Source organism: Lepidochelys olivacea (genome assembly GCF_965140295.1).
Source record: "Lepidochelys olivacea isolate rLepOli2 genome assembly, chromosome: 2".
Taxonomy (NCBI): domain Eukaryota; kingdom Metazoa; phylum Chordata; order Testudines; family Cheloniidae; genus Lepidochelys; species Lepidochelys olivacea.
The window spans coordinates 40,894,146-40,907,617 of record NC_140412.1 but is presented as its reverse complement, the minus strand read 5'-3'; the positions used below and the strand labels follow the sequence as shown (position 1 = coordinate 40,907,617).

Below are 13,472 nucleotides of genomic sequence, written 5' to 3'. Positions count from 1 at the left end.
CGGTCCCCATCTGGGTATAAATTTCTGCGAACAACATCCTAGATGCCTCCCATCAAACATGGGAGTGAGTTCATATACTGACAAATCTGTTTTTAATAGAGTCTAGCTGATGGAAGAACATCCACATTTAGTACCACTCAAACATCACTGCAGCATTGAATGTTAGCAGTTAAATAGAAAATTTATCACAGTCAAACGACAGATATCAAACTTGTGTGTGTGTGTAAAATATATTATTTTTATATTATATATTGTGACAAAGTTCCTCCTCTACCTTGGTGGGTCTTGCACTTATTGGCGGATTTGGTTGCCTTGGAGCTTCACGGCAGCCCTCACTTTGGCCGTTTTCATGAACCCACAGTCCAGGACAACTCCTCCTGTGTCTGACCAGGAGTTGGGAGGTTTGGGCAGAACCCGGGCCCGCCCTCTACTCCGGGTTCCAGCCCAGGGCCCTGTAGAATGCAGCTGTCTCAAGTGCCTCCTGGAACAGCTGTGCGACAGCTACAACTCCTTTGGCTACTTTCTCATGGCCACCTCCCAACACCTTCTTTATCCTCACCATAGGACCTTCCTCCTGGTGTCTGATAACGTTTGTACTCCTCAGTCCTCCAACAGTATGCGTTCTCACTCTCAGCTCCTAGCGCCTCTTGCTCCCAGCTCCTTACATGTGCTCCACAAACTGAAGTGAGCTCCTTTTTAAACCCAGGCGCCCTGATTAGCCTGCCTTAATTGATTCTAGCAGCTTCTTGATTAGAACACCTACAGCCAATCAGCCTGTCTTAATCGTCTTCAGAAGGATCCTGATTGTTCTGGAACCTTCCCTGTTACCTTACCCAGGGAAAAGGGACCTACTTAACCTGGGGCTAATATATCTGCCTTCTATTACTCTCCTGTAGCCATCTGGCCCGACCCTGTCACAATACACACATGCACGCACAGTTTGACAAGATAGTTATTGGCCAGAAAAGGCTAGATTGATTAAAGAAACATCACATTCTGCATTCAGTGATCATGAGGTAAAAAGAGATTTTACAAAATCAATAGCAGATATCTGCTAATGGTACCAGAGAAGAGTAAATCAAAAAGGCAGCTACACCAGAATTCCATGAATTGATCCTGTTATGAATTATGGAAAAGTGACTGTATAAGACATGGACACACCTATAGATTAGTGGTTCTCAACCTGCAGCCCGTGGGCCACTTGTGACCCGGCCAGCACATGTTTGCAGCCTATGACATCCTCAGGGCCATGCAGGTAGTAGCCCAAACAACACACACAGTTGAGAACCACTGCTATAGACACTTCGCTTTGTAGCAGAACCAGGAGACAGACGAAACATCAAAAAACAATGACTGAGACCTATTTACACTGTAATATTAAAATATAAGATAAAACTGATGATCTCATTTACTAGAAGTGGACAAATAGTGCATGGAGTGTTTAAGCCATGTGAACTACAAAGAACTTCGTATTTCACACAGAAATACTCAAAGTTTTCAGAAAGAAGTTGGCTATTATCAGATATCTGATCACTTATATGACCCTACACGTTAACAGTAAAAGTTCTGAGTAGAATTCTGCCCTCATTTGTACACTGTGCAATCCCAGTGAAGTCAGTGGGATTGTACAGAATGTGAGAAGAGAATTAGTCCCTTTATATTTGCATAAACTGATATCCCACTACCAAATGTGATTTTGAGTACGATAATAGTAAAGCCCACAAATTCTGTTGCTCTACATGTCTCTTCAGATGTTACAATGATTTGTAGCAGAGTTGTTAGGCTAAATTCATTTTACTAAATGAATGACCGGTGACCCTCAAAAAAGTTAAGAAAAGCAACTTGTCCTCTTGCAGAATAGTTATGGATTTTTGAATGTTCATAGACCCATAAAAACTGCTTATTTTAAAAATGTAAGAGGGAAGACAGGAGTATGTATGGGAATTACACATAGTTCATGTGTCGGGAAGGAATCATTCCTGGATTTTTTTTTTTTTTAAACTTAAGTTTATTTACAGACAAGTTTAAGTCTGGACAAAAGTCAGGATATACTTCTATGGGCACAAAGCTCTAAAGATTTAGAGCAGGTTGCACAGCGGAGCCAAGAGGCCAGTGAAGAAGCTTGGCAACATGTGACCTCTAGAAGAAGAAGGGGGAATGTCCGGGTTCCAGCAACACGGACACAGGTAACTAACCGCTTTCATGTTCTCTCCACAGGTACCATTGCGGAGAGCGGACCAGACGATATGTCTGGAGGGAGAAAGCAGAAGGAGACTCCGCTGGTTGGAAGGTATGAGATGCGCTGTCCTGAGATGGGGGGTTCCACGACCACCACTCCCAAGAGAAGGAGGCGGGTGGTGGTGGTCGGGGACTCTCTCCTCCGGGGGACTGAGTCATCTATCTGCCGCCCTGACCGGGAAAACCAAGAAGTCTGCTGCTTGCCGGGGGCTAAGATTCGCGATGTGACGGAGAGACTGCCGAGACTCATCAAGCCCTCGGATCGCTACCCCTTCCTGCTTCTCCACGTGGGCACCAATGATACTGCCAAGAATGACCTTGAGCAGATCACTGCGGACTACATGGCTCTGGGAAGAAGGATAAAGGAGTTTGAGGCGCAAGTGGTGTTCTCGTCCATCCTCGCCGTGGAAGGAAAAGGACTGGGTAGGGACCGTCGAATCGTGGAAGTCAACGAATGGCTACGCAGGTGGTGTCAGAGAGAAGGCTTTGGATTCTTTGACCATGGGATGGTGTTCCATGAAGGAGGAGTGCTGGGCAGAGACGGGCTCCACCTTACGAAGAGAGGGAAGAGCATCTTTGCGAGCAGACTGGCTAACCTAGTGAGGAGGGCTTTAAACTAGGTTCACCGGGGGAAGGAGACCAAAGCCCTGAGGTAAGTGGGAAAGCGGGATACCGGGAGGAAGCACAGGCAGGAATGTCTGTGAGGGGAGGGCTCCTGCCTCATCCTGAGAATGAGGGGCGATCAGCAGGTTATCTCAAGTGCTTATATACGAATGCACAAAGCCTTGGAAACAAGCAGGGAGAACTGGAGGTCCTGGTGACGTCAAGGAATTATGACGTGATTGGAATAATAGAGACTTGGTGGGATAACTCACATGACTGGAGTACTGTCATGGGTGGTTATAAACTGTTCAGGAAGGACCAGCAGGGCAGAAAAGGTGGGGGAGTAGCACTGTATGTAAGGGAGCAGTATGACTGCTCAGAGCTCTGGTACAAAACTGCAGAAAAACCTGAGTGTCTCTGAATTAAGTTTAGAAGTGTGAGCAACAGGAGTGATGTAGTGGTGGGAGTCTGCTATAGACCACCGGACCAGGGGGATGAGGCTTTCTTCCGGCAGCTCACGGCAGCTACTAGATCGCACGCCCTGGTTCTCATGGGTGACTTTAATTTTCCTGATATCTGCTGGGAGAGCAATACAGCGGTGCACAGACAATCCAGGAAGTTTTTGGAAAGCGTAGGGGACAATTTCCTGGCACAAGTGCTAGAGGAGCCAACTAGGGGGGGAGCTTTTCTTGACCTGCTGCTCACAAACCGGGAAGAATTAGTAGGGAAAGCAAAAGTGGATGGGAATCTGGGAGGCAGTGACCATGAGTTGGTTGAGTTCAGGATCCTGACACAGGGAAGAAAGGTAAGCAGCAGGATACGGACCCTGGACTTCAGGAAAGCAGACTTCGACTCCCTCAGGGAACGGATGGCCAGGATCCCCTGGGGGACTAACATGAAGGGGAAAGGAGTCCAGGAGAGCTGGCTTTATTTCAAGGAATCCCTGTTGAGGTTACAGGGACAAACCATCCTGATGTGTCGAAAGAATAGTAAATATGGCAGGCGACCAGCTTGGCTTAACGGTGAAATCCTAGCGGATCTTAAGCATAAAAAAAGAAGCTTACAAGAAGTGGAAGGTTGGACATATGACCAGGGAAGAGTATAAAACTATTGCTCGGGCATGTAGGAATGAAATCAGGAGGGCCAAATCGCACCTGGAGCTGCAGCTAGCAAGAGATGTCAAGAGTAACAAGAAGGGTTTCTTCAGGTATGTTGGCAAAAAGAAGAAAGCCAAGGAAAGTGTGGGCCCCTTACTGAATGAGGGAGGCAACCTAGTGACAGAGGATGTGGAAAAAGCTAATGTACTCAATGCTTTTTTTGCCTCTGTCTTCACTAACAAGGTCAGCTCCCAGACTGCTGCGCTGGGCATCACAACATGGGGAATAGATGGCCAGTCCTCCGTGGAGATAGAGGTGGTTAGGGACTATTTAGAAAAGCTTGACGTGCACAAGTCCATGGGGCCGGACGAGTTGCATCCGAGAGTGCTAAAGGAATTGGCGGCTGTGATTGCAGAGCCATTGGCCATTATCTTTGAAAACTCGTGGCGAACGGGGGAAGTCCCAGATGACTGGGGAAAGGCTAATGTAGTGCCCATCTTTAAAAAAGGGAAGAAGGAGGATCCTGGGAATTACAGGCCAGTCAGCCTCATCTCAGTCCACGGAAAAATCATGGAGCAGGTCCTCAAAGAATCAATCCTGAAGCACTTCTTGATCACTTTCCTCTCATGTAACAGTCAGCATGGATTCACCAAGGGAAGGTCATGCCTGACTAATCTAATCGCCTTCTATGATGAGATTACTGGTTCTGTGGATGAAGGGAAAGCAGTGGATGTATTGTTTCTTGACTTTAGCAAAGCTTTTGACACGGTCTCCCACAGTATTCTTGTCAGCAAGTTAAAGAAGTATGGGCTGGATGAATGCACTATAAGGTGGGTAGAAAGTTGGCTAGATTGTCGGGCTCAATGGGTAGTGATCAATGGCTCCATGTCTAGTTGGCAGCCGGTGTCAAGTGGAGTGCCCCAGGGGTCGGTTTTGTTCAATACCTTCATAAATGATCTGGAGGATGGTGTGGATTGCACTCTCAGCAAATTTGCAGATGATACTAAACTGGGAGGAGTGGTAGATACGCTGGAGGGCAGGAATAGGATACAGAGGGACCTAGACAAATTGGAGGATTGGGCCAAAAGAAATCTGATGAGGTTCAATAAGGATAAGTGCAGGGTCCTGCACTTAGGACAGAAGAACCCAATGCACCGCTACAGACTAGGGACCGAATGGCTAGGCAGCAGTTCTGCGGAAAAGGACTTAGGGGTGACGGGGGATGAGAAGCTGGATATGAGTCAGCAGTGTGCCCTTGTTGCCAAGAAGGCCAATGGCATTTTGGGATGTATAAGTAGGGGCATAGCGAGCAGATCGAGGGACGTGATCGTTCCCCTCTATTCGACATTGGTGAGGCCTCATCTGGAGTACTGTGTCCAGTTTTGGGCCCCACACTACAAGAAGGATGTGGATAAATTGGAAAGAGTCCAGCGAAGGGCAACAAAAATGATTAGGGGACTGGAACACATGACTTATGAGGAGAAGCTGAGGGAACTGGGATTGTTTAGTCTGCAGAAGAAAAGAATGAGGGGCGATTTGATAGCTGCTTTCAACTACCTGAGAGGTGGTTCCAGAGAGGATGGTTCTAGACTATTCTCAGTGGTAACTGATGACAGAACAAGGAGTAATGGTCTCAAGTTGCAGTGGGGGAGGTTTAGGTAGGATATTAGGAAAAACGTTTTCACTAGGAGGGTGGTGAAACACTGGAATGCGTTGCCTAGGGAGATGGTGGAATCTCCTTCCTTAGAAGTTTTTAAGGTCAGGCTTGACAAAGCCCTGGCTGGGATGATTTAATTGGGGATTGGTCCTGCTTTTGAGCAGGGGGTTGGACTAGATGACCTCCTGAGGTCCCTTCCAACCCTGATATTCTATGATAAGTCGTCTCAGTTTAAAAAAAAAACGCTGAGTCAGAATTTTATGGCTGCTGATAGCATTCATTTGAAATGGGGAGGAATAGTTTAAAGTGAATGCCAAGACACTTTTTCCTCCTACTACTGTTAAAATTAACATAGCTGAAAGATTGAAGAGTTAAAAAAACCACCTTACTGTAAAGCCACAAAACAAAGATTCTCAGGAAGATTCAGAGGCAAATGTACTGGCTGGAACTATTTCCAGTCACTTTTTAAAACAAATTACTTGATTTCAAATGCGGTTGTGTCCTTTTAAGTAAATAGGGGCGGAAAGTATCAAGTTAAGCTTCACACAGATGTAGGAAATATGGTTGAAAGTGCAGATAGAAAAATGCAACTCACTTAAACTATTATAAAAATAGTTCACTGAAAAGGAATTAAAGTAGATGTACCAAAAAAAGTTAAGAAATATCCATGGATTCCTTAATACCTGCCTTTTCATTATGAATGTTCAATTTCCTGCTGTTAAGGCCACTTCTCCTTTTCTTGTTTAAGCTCTCACCCATCACACCATGCCCCAAGTTCCCAATAAAAAGCTATAGTGGTCTAGTATGTTTATTGGACTGCGTCATATGCTGCTCTCTGAAGGACTCAGGTTTGAGAAATAAGAGTGTTACAAGTCAGTTTTAGTGCAAAGTTTCCTTGGATTCTTTCAGACCTTTGAGGACCGTGGTTTGTTTCTCCACAAAGCAAAGGGAGGGGAGAGGATGGACCTTTCAAACATCCTAGACATCCATGGAGCTCTAGAACATTCACTCAAAGACTCTGCTATCTCTGAACTAATTCCCAGTCCTCCACATACCCCCCTAGCAATACGTCCCTCTCAGCAGCTGCTGCTACAGGCAAGCATGTGTATGTGCACGCACACAAACCCATCCCTACAGAAGCCTAGTGATTAGAATCTATTTATGTTATTAGACATATGCCACCATCCCCGCAAATCCCCATGGCATCCAAGAACCTCTGAAAGTATTACAAAAGCAAAAATAGTCACTCTGGTGCTTCCCAGCCAACAGGGGAAACAGGTTGATTAGACTGGGGCGTGGGAGCAAGAAGTCTGACACTTCAGATTACCCTTTTTAGGGTGTCTCTCTCTATGCAGCGGCTAAGAGATGGTTTCCCAGCATGGACAGACACACACTAGCCCTGCTCAAGCCAGCACACTGACGCTAGTAGTGGAACCGCAGCCGCACAGTGACTTGGGCTATTTAAAGCGGAAACTCCTTTCCCATCAAAATCCTGAATTTTCAGACTTCTTCTCCCACTGAAGAAACAAACCTATGTACCCCTAACTTAGAACACAGTCTCAGCCAAAAGATGGACTTTTTCCTCCCTGGGAAACTTAAGGGATGAATTTCAGAAAAAACTCCCTACAAGTTTTGTTAGACGTTTTGACTGATCATGACTCTGAATCATTAAGGTTCTGAAGCACAAGTAACCCCCCTAAAGTCAATGGTGCTACTGATGTGCTTAAAGTTAAGTACATGCTTGAGTACCGTGCTGGCTCAGGGCCTAAATCTCCAAAACAGCTTGGTCTAGAATCTTAAATGTAAGGTGTTTCACTACCTATGGATTAGATTAGAAGCATTGTATGAGCAGTATTTTATGATGCAGATAGGAAAATTTCAGAAGAATAGTTTTGTTTGGACAGAGAATCAGTTGGATATGAAGCTGTAATGCCTTTTCACATCAGAAGGCTGGGATCACTCGTTTCATCAACAAAGGTGGCTTCGTGTCTACAGCGAGCAAATAGGTGTCAGAACTCCTGTTCTCACCAAGTTTCACCAATTCTTGCAATTTTAAGTCACATGTCTTGAAATATTTGGTATCTTTTATATAACCCCAGCTCCTGAAGTTATGTGAATATGGGAGAACCTCAGCCTTCATGTGAGAGCAAAAAAAAAAAAAAAAAAAAAAAAAAAAGTGTCTTGATCTCTTGGTAGCAGAGAGAAACCTCAAAAAATGTGGCATAAGTGTATCCCAAAGGTTCAAAAACCAGAAGATTTACCAAAAAAAAAAACACACACACACACCACACAACAACAAGCCTATTTTTAAAATCTTATAATTCAGCCAATTTTAAGAATGTTGAATGCTTGGGGATGGTAGAACCACTTCCTCCTGCCCCCTATAACACTGGGAAAGTCACTTACGCTAAAGCTTTCAGAAGTGTACACTAATTTTGGGTGCCTCTGTGTAGGTGCCAAACTTGAGACAACTAAAGCTTTATTTTCACAGATGCTGAGCATCCTGTGACCCCAACTGAAATGAGGCCTTAGATATCCCAAATTGAAGACCAAAGATTGAAGCACATAAAGTTAGTGAAAGTTTTGGTCTTAGTCACTATGCTTGTTTATCCATTTACAAGTCAGGGACAGACACCTACTGCACAGAAGTGTGAACTATGAGGTTTAGGATCTGAACCTGCAACCTGAATAAACAAAACTCCCACTGAAGTCAGTGGAAGTACAGTCCAAGACTGCAAATTTTGGGCTTTAGTTCGTTAGTACTTGTAAAATGCTATGAGGTTCTGCAAGGGCTATAGAAATACAGGCGCTTTTTTCTTTTTTAATAGATCATTTCATCTGGGGAAAAGTAGAATATAAATCCTCAATGGATTAATTTTAGTTTGTACAATTGTATCAGTATTTGATAGACTTGATGAACCAATGTAGCTGTATTTCTAGTACAGGCAACAGATCTTCAATGAAGTAGCAAAAGGTTCCAATGAGTCAATAGTGAGCAAAATCCCAGACCAAAGGCTTAAAGAAGTTGGTATTAGATTTAATATATGCCAGATAAAACAAAAAGCACATGCACCTTAAAAAACAAAACCACCCTTTTTGAGTTGCCATTAATATATACATCTTATTTTAAAATATTTATAACTTTACATAAGAACACAAAGCTTGCCATGCTGGATCAAAATATCTAGTTCTGTAACCCTCTCTCTAACAGTAACCTGGTAACAGATGCTTCAGAAGAAAGATACAAGAAAGCAGGCAAGCAGTTGTCTTAGGATAACCTGCTCCCAATGAAAGTTTCTTCCTAACAACCCCCCACCCTATCAGTTTGGCTGGGTTTTTGCCCTGAAGCATGATGGTTCATATAACTTAATGTACGCAGCGTTGATAACTCTCAAAACTGTATTGATATCCTTGTGATATTTAGGCCTGGTCTACAGACAGATTTTGTACAATTATAGCTACTTCTGTTAAAGAAAATACAACCACCTCGAACTGAAATAGGTATACTTATATGGTATTATTCCCCTTCCTCTACTCATCAATAGCTATTGTGGTGTAAGCACTTTATACCACTATCACTGCATCCACACTAGGGTGGGGCTGTACTGCATTAACTATACCAACACAGGTAAGGCAGCATAACAACTTTTGTGATTGACAAGGCTTTGTGTTTTACGTAAAGCAACACCACCTGGAATCAAGTTTCTAGTCTTCATGGTTGTGGAGAAAAGCCTAAAGACATGAATCCTAAAGGCTCAAAATCCAAAATGTATTACATTATCACGATATGGTGGGGCCTGACTCATGATTTTTGAGCTTTTGGGGTTGGTTAATACTGCAACAGTAAGGGTTTTTTGTGTTAAGTTTCTAATTTTGGATGTTCCCGATTTATTTGACTAAATCTCTCTAATTATGAGATGAGGCTATTTTAAAAGTGCTTTTCAGATAAAAGCTCCAGCCAAAGAGTTTGAATGAGGTCCACAGCTTTTATTATTGTACTGTTACAGTCTAATAAAAATTCTGGATAATACATTAGCTGCAATTAGCTTCAGATGCTTACAAAAAGTTTACGAAAAACTTTTCTCTAGAAGAACCACAATTAAAATGGAGTGGTGATAATATAATCATGATTTATCAATTCCCTGTCCTCCAAAAACAATTAAGTATCCTAAAGCTATATTTCACTGCCAGCAGCTTTTATTTAGTATTATTGACGGCTGTTTGTAGCCAACAGAACATTCACATATTCTCCTGGCTTCTGCTGGGTCTTAGATTTGGGCAACTTTTTTTAAAATGAGATTTTAAAGGTAGCATTGAAAAAGTAGGATCTTTCAAATGTAAGAGCAATATACTTTACCAATAAAGTACTAAATGCCACACTGTGATACACGCCCAGAGCCCAACTAAAATTAGTGGTAATCTACCCATGTCACATTACATGGCAAGATTGGAGACACAGGCAAAGTACTGAACAACTTGGATGCCATATGCATTTAAGTTATTACAGCAAAAAAGTTAATATTTCAGTCACTAATAACCTGGTACAAATGCTATCTGTCGTAGTTTTATGAAATGTCATCTATATACCCGTCTCTTTCCCCTTCCTTCATTTTAGGTATATTTTAGAAAGGGGAGGGGGGTGGAGAAAAGAGAGAAAAGCAGTAAGACTTTCCTTCCCTTTGATCTGCAAAAACCCAATGGTTAAACTCAGTTAGAAAGATAATTTCAACTAAAAGACTTTACTGTTAGTAACAAGGAACTCCAAGGCCCCTGCCATACCTATTTAAGAAGGGGAAGAGTATAGGGGCTCTCTTGTGCAGCTGTGCAAACTCACCCTCAAACACAGTTTCCTCACAGAGTTGGGGGGGGGGGGGAAGAGGAGGAAAAGGAGAAGGGATCTTTCTTAAAGTTATTTCTCCCTCAGAATTAGTTTTAAAAATATAGAGTTTAAGGCCAGAAAGAACCACTGACCAGTTTCTCTCAAAATTTCATTGCACCACAACCCTTTTCTGACAACAAAAATTACTATATGACTCCAGGAAGGGGTACCAAAGCCTTAGCCCCACTGCCCCAGGCAGGGGGCCAAAGCTCAAGCCCTGCTGCCTTGGAAGCACCAAAGCTTGAGGACTTCAGCCCTGGGGCTCAGACTTCGATCTCAGCCCAGAGCCCCAGCAAGCCAACCTTGGCGACCCCATTCAAATGGGGTTGCAACCCACTTCGGAATCCTAACCCACAGTCTGAGAACCACTGCATTAGACCACGTAGTCTGAACTCTTGTATTTCAGAGATTTCGTTTCATCCTGTCAGCCCTCTGTTGAGCCCAATAAGGGTTTGTCTACACTTGGAAATTTAGCTATTCTGGAATAATATGCCTTTTCTGATTTAGCTTAATCCAATTTGGGGGGGAGGGATAGCTCAGTGGTTTGAGCATTGGCCTGCTAAACCCAGGGCTGTGAGTTCAATCCTTGAGGTATTGGTCCTGCTCTGAGCAGAGGGTTGGACTAGATGACCTCCTGAGGTCCCTTCCAACCCTGATATTCTATGATTAGTTAAGATCTGCAAGGCCAGTGCTTAGAAAAGAGGTTAACTGAGCAGATTTGATTTTAAAGTAATTAAGATAAAAATATGGAATTCCCAATGTAATTTGCAGTCAGGTTCAGACAAGAACTGCATTCAAAGGAGGTTTGTTTCAGTCTCCTCACCATCCCCAAAACTAGTTCTAGAGACAGAAGAGTGAGATGTTATGATTTCCCTCCTGGATTGTTTTAATGTTGGGTGTTTTTATGCTCTCCTTCCCCACCCCTCCACCCATAGGAATTAACCTTAGCTTCCTACAAACTTTGTTTATTCCCTGAGCTGTGTGTGTGTGGGGGAGTGGTTGAGCTTTAAGGCTGGGGGGGGGGGGTTACCAGTTCCACATTCCCACCCACCCCCATGGAATCAGTGCTAAATTGTGTAAGCACATCTCAGTCTTCATATCTACCCTAACATGGGGTGAATGTTAAGGTCAAAGGATTCATATGTGTGCTACAATCTCTCCCCCTATGGTGGGGAGTTAGTGCCAAGGCTGGGGGGGGGGGGAGATCAGTGTCTCTCCCCTCCCCCATGGGGGGGGGGGTTAGTGCCAAGGCTGGGGGAGGGAGGAGATGATCAGTGTCTCTCCCCCTATGGCGGGGGGGGGGGGGGTTAATGTCTCTTCCCGTCGCCCTAAGTGGGAGAGAGAAAGGGGATCCCAGCAGACCCAGGGGATGGCGGGGCCGGCCGTAGCCCCAGTGGTGCCTAACGAGGCCTAGCCCCAGCTCCTGCCCCAACCCACCAGACCACGCCGCCAGCAGCTCCCACTGCCAGGGCGGGGAAGGGACTCAGTACCTTCTCGGTGCTGCCTGCTCCATGCTGCTGCTGCTGCTGGCTGGAGGCGCACTGAGCCGTCAGCCGCGACGCGAGTGTCGCCTGACAGGACCCCGCCGGCCCCCCTAACTCCACACAACTTTCCGGCAACTCTGGAACTGGCCCTTTAAATGCGACTCGCCCCCTCCCCACTGGGGTCCGATGCCGGGACTCTCACGCAAACGCCACCAACTCCTACCCAGACCTGCCCCTTTCATTGGCTACTGGCGGCACAAGGACATACACTGACTGGATGTTCATCAAGTCACTCAGAACCTTAGCAAGCGGAAGAAACCGTCCCCCAGCCCGGACTGAAGCGGCTTGGGGAGGGCGGTTCGTGTCCTGGGAAGAGCAAGCGTATTTACGCAGGGAGGAGGCGGGGGAACAATGGCGTGCGCAGCGCAGCAGACGTAGAACTATTCGTTCCCGGCATGCACCACTCCTCCCGGTTACAAGCTGTCGAGCGGGGCATGCTGGGATATGTAGTCCCCAGCGGCAACAGCCTACTTCCCACTGCCGCCTCTTCCGCCCCTGGAGCCGGTGGGCTGAGGGAACCACTCGGGTGATGGGCACGGGCAGCCCTGTGTCGGGGCCTCTGCGGTCACCCCTGTACGCTGCCATGGCGGGAGAAGTGAGGCTGCCGGACAAGTCCAGGTTTTGCTGGGCGCGAGGGTTGGCAGAGCTGGGAGATGGCGATAAAGCTGCGGCCTCCCCGAGAGGCCCGGGCCGGCTGTCCCTCAGAGCGAGCTTCACCGCCCCGCCCAGGGGGGAGTCGAGGCTGAAGAGTGAGACGTTCCAGGGGGCGTTAGGTCATCTTCGGCCCTTGGCTACACTAGTCCAGGTTTTTAATCCAGCCAACGCGGGATAGTTTGATTTAAAATGTACGCTACTTAATAGTGCATCTGAAACACTGACATCTCCTAATTCATGCTCAAGTCTCGGGCAGGTGGCAGGTCTATAGGCAATGCAAACCAGTGGATGTTAATATAAACAATTATTGGCTGAAACCTGGATTGTTGGCGATTCCTGAGGACCAGTTCATAACCCCTGGTTTTGGCACAGTCATTAAACAGAACAAGAGAAATGTAAAAACAGTTTATTTTTAAATGTAAGTTTTAAAAAGAAAAAACTTTTAACAATACAACAATGTTTATTTTGCATGTCACCTTGTTACAGTGATCATCCATTTGAAAAACACTTTACAGTACAAAGTATCAGGGGGTAGCCGTGTTAGTCTGTATCCACAAAAACAACAAGGAGTCCCATGGCTCCTTAAAGACTAACAGATTTATTTGGGCATAAGCTTTCATGGGTAATAAATCCACTTCTTCATAAACCCACTTCTTCAGATGCATGAAGAAGTGGGTTTTTTACCCACAAAAGCTTAAATAAATGCCCAAATAAATCTATTAGTCTTTAAGGTGCCACCAGACTCCTCATTATAGTACAAATATTATTTGGTTTGTATATTGTTACCTTTATTACATTTA

At 45.0% G+C, this 13,472-nt stretch overlaps 1 protein-coding gene across 1 annotated transcript in view; it reads right to left on the bottom strand.

The window, feature by feature from the left end:
* The window catches only part of STK3 (serine/threonine kinase 3), a 291,221-nt gene extending 278,896 nt beyond the window's left edge, over positions 1 to 12,325 (bottom strand). The window contains exon 1 of the mRNA XM_084621958.1: positions 11,965 to 12,325. Within this exon, the coding sequence (XP_084478084.1) occupies positions 11,965 to 11,987 (23 nt within the window). The 5' untranslated portion in view covers positions 11,988 to 12,325. The remainder of the gene's footprint in view (positions 1 to 11,964) is intronic.
* Between the last annotated feature and the right edge of the window lie 1,147 nt (positions 12,326 to 13,472).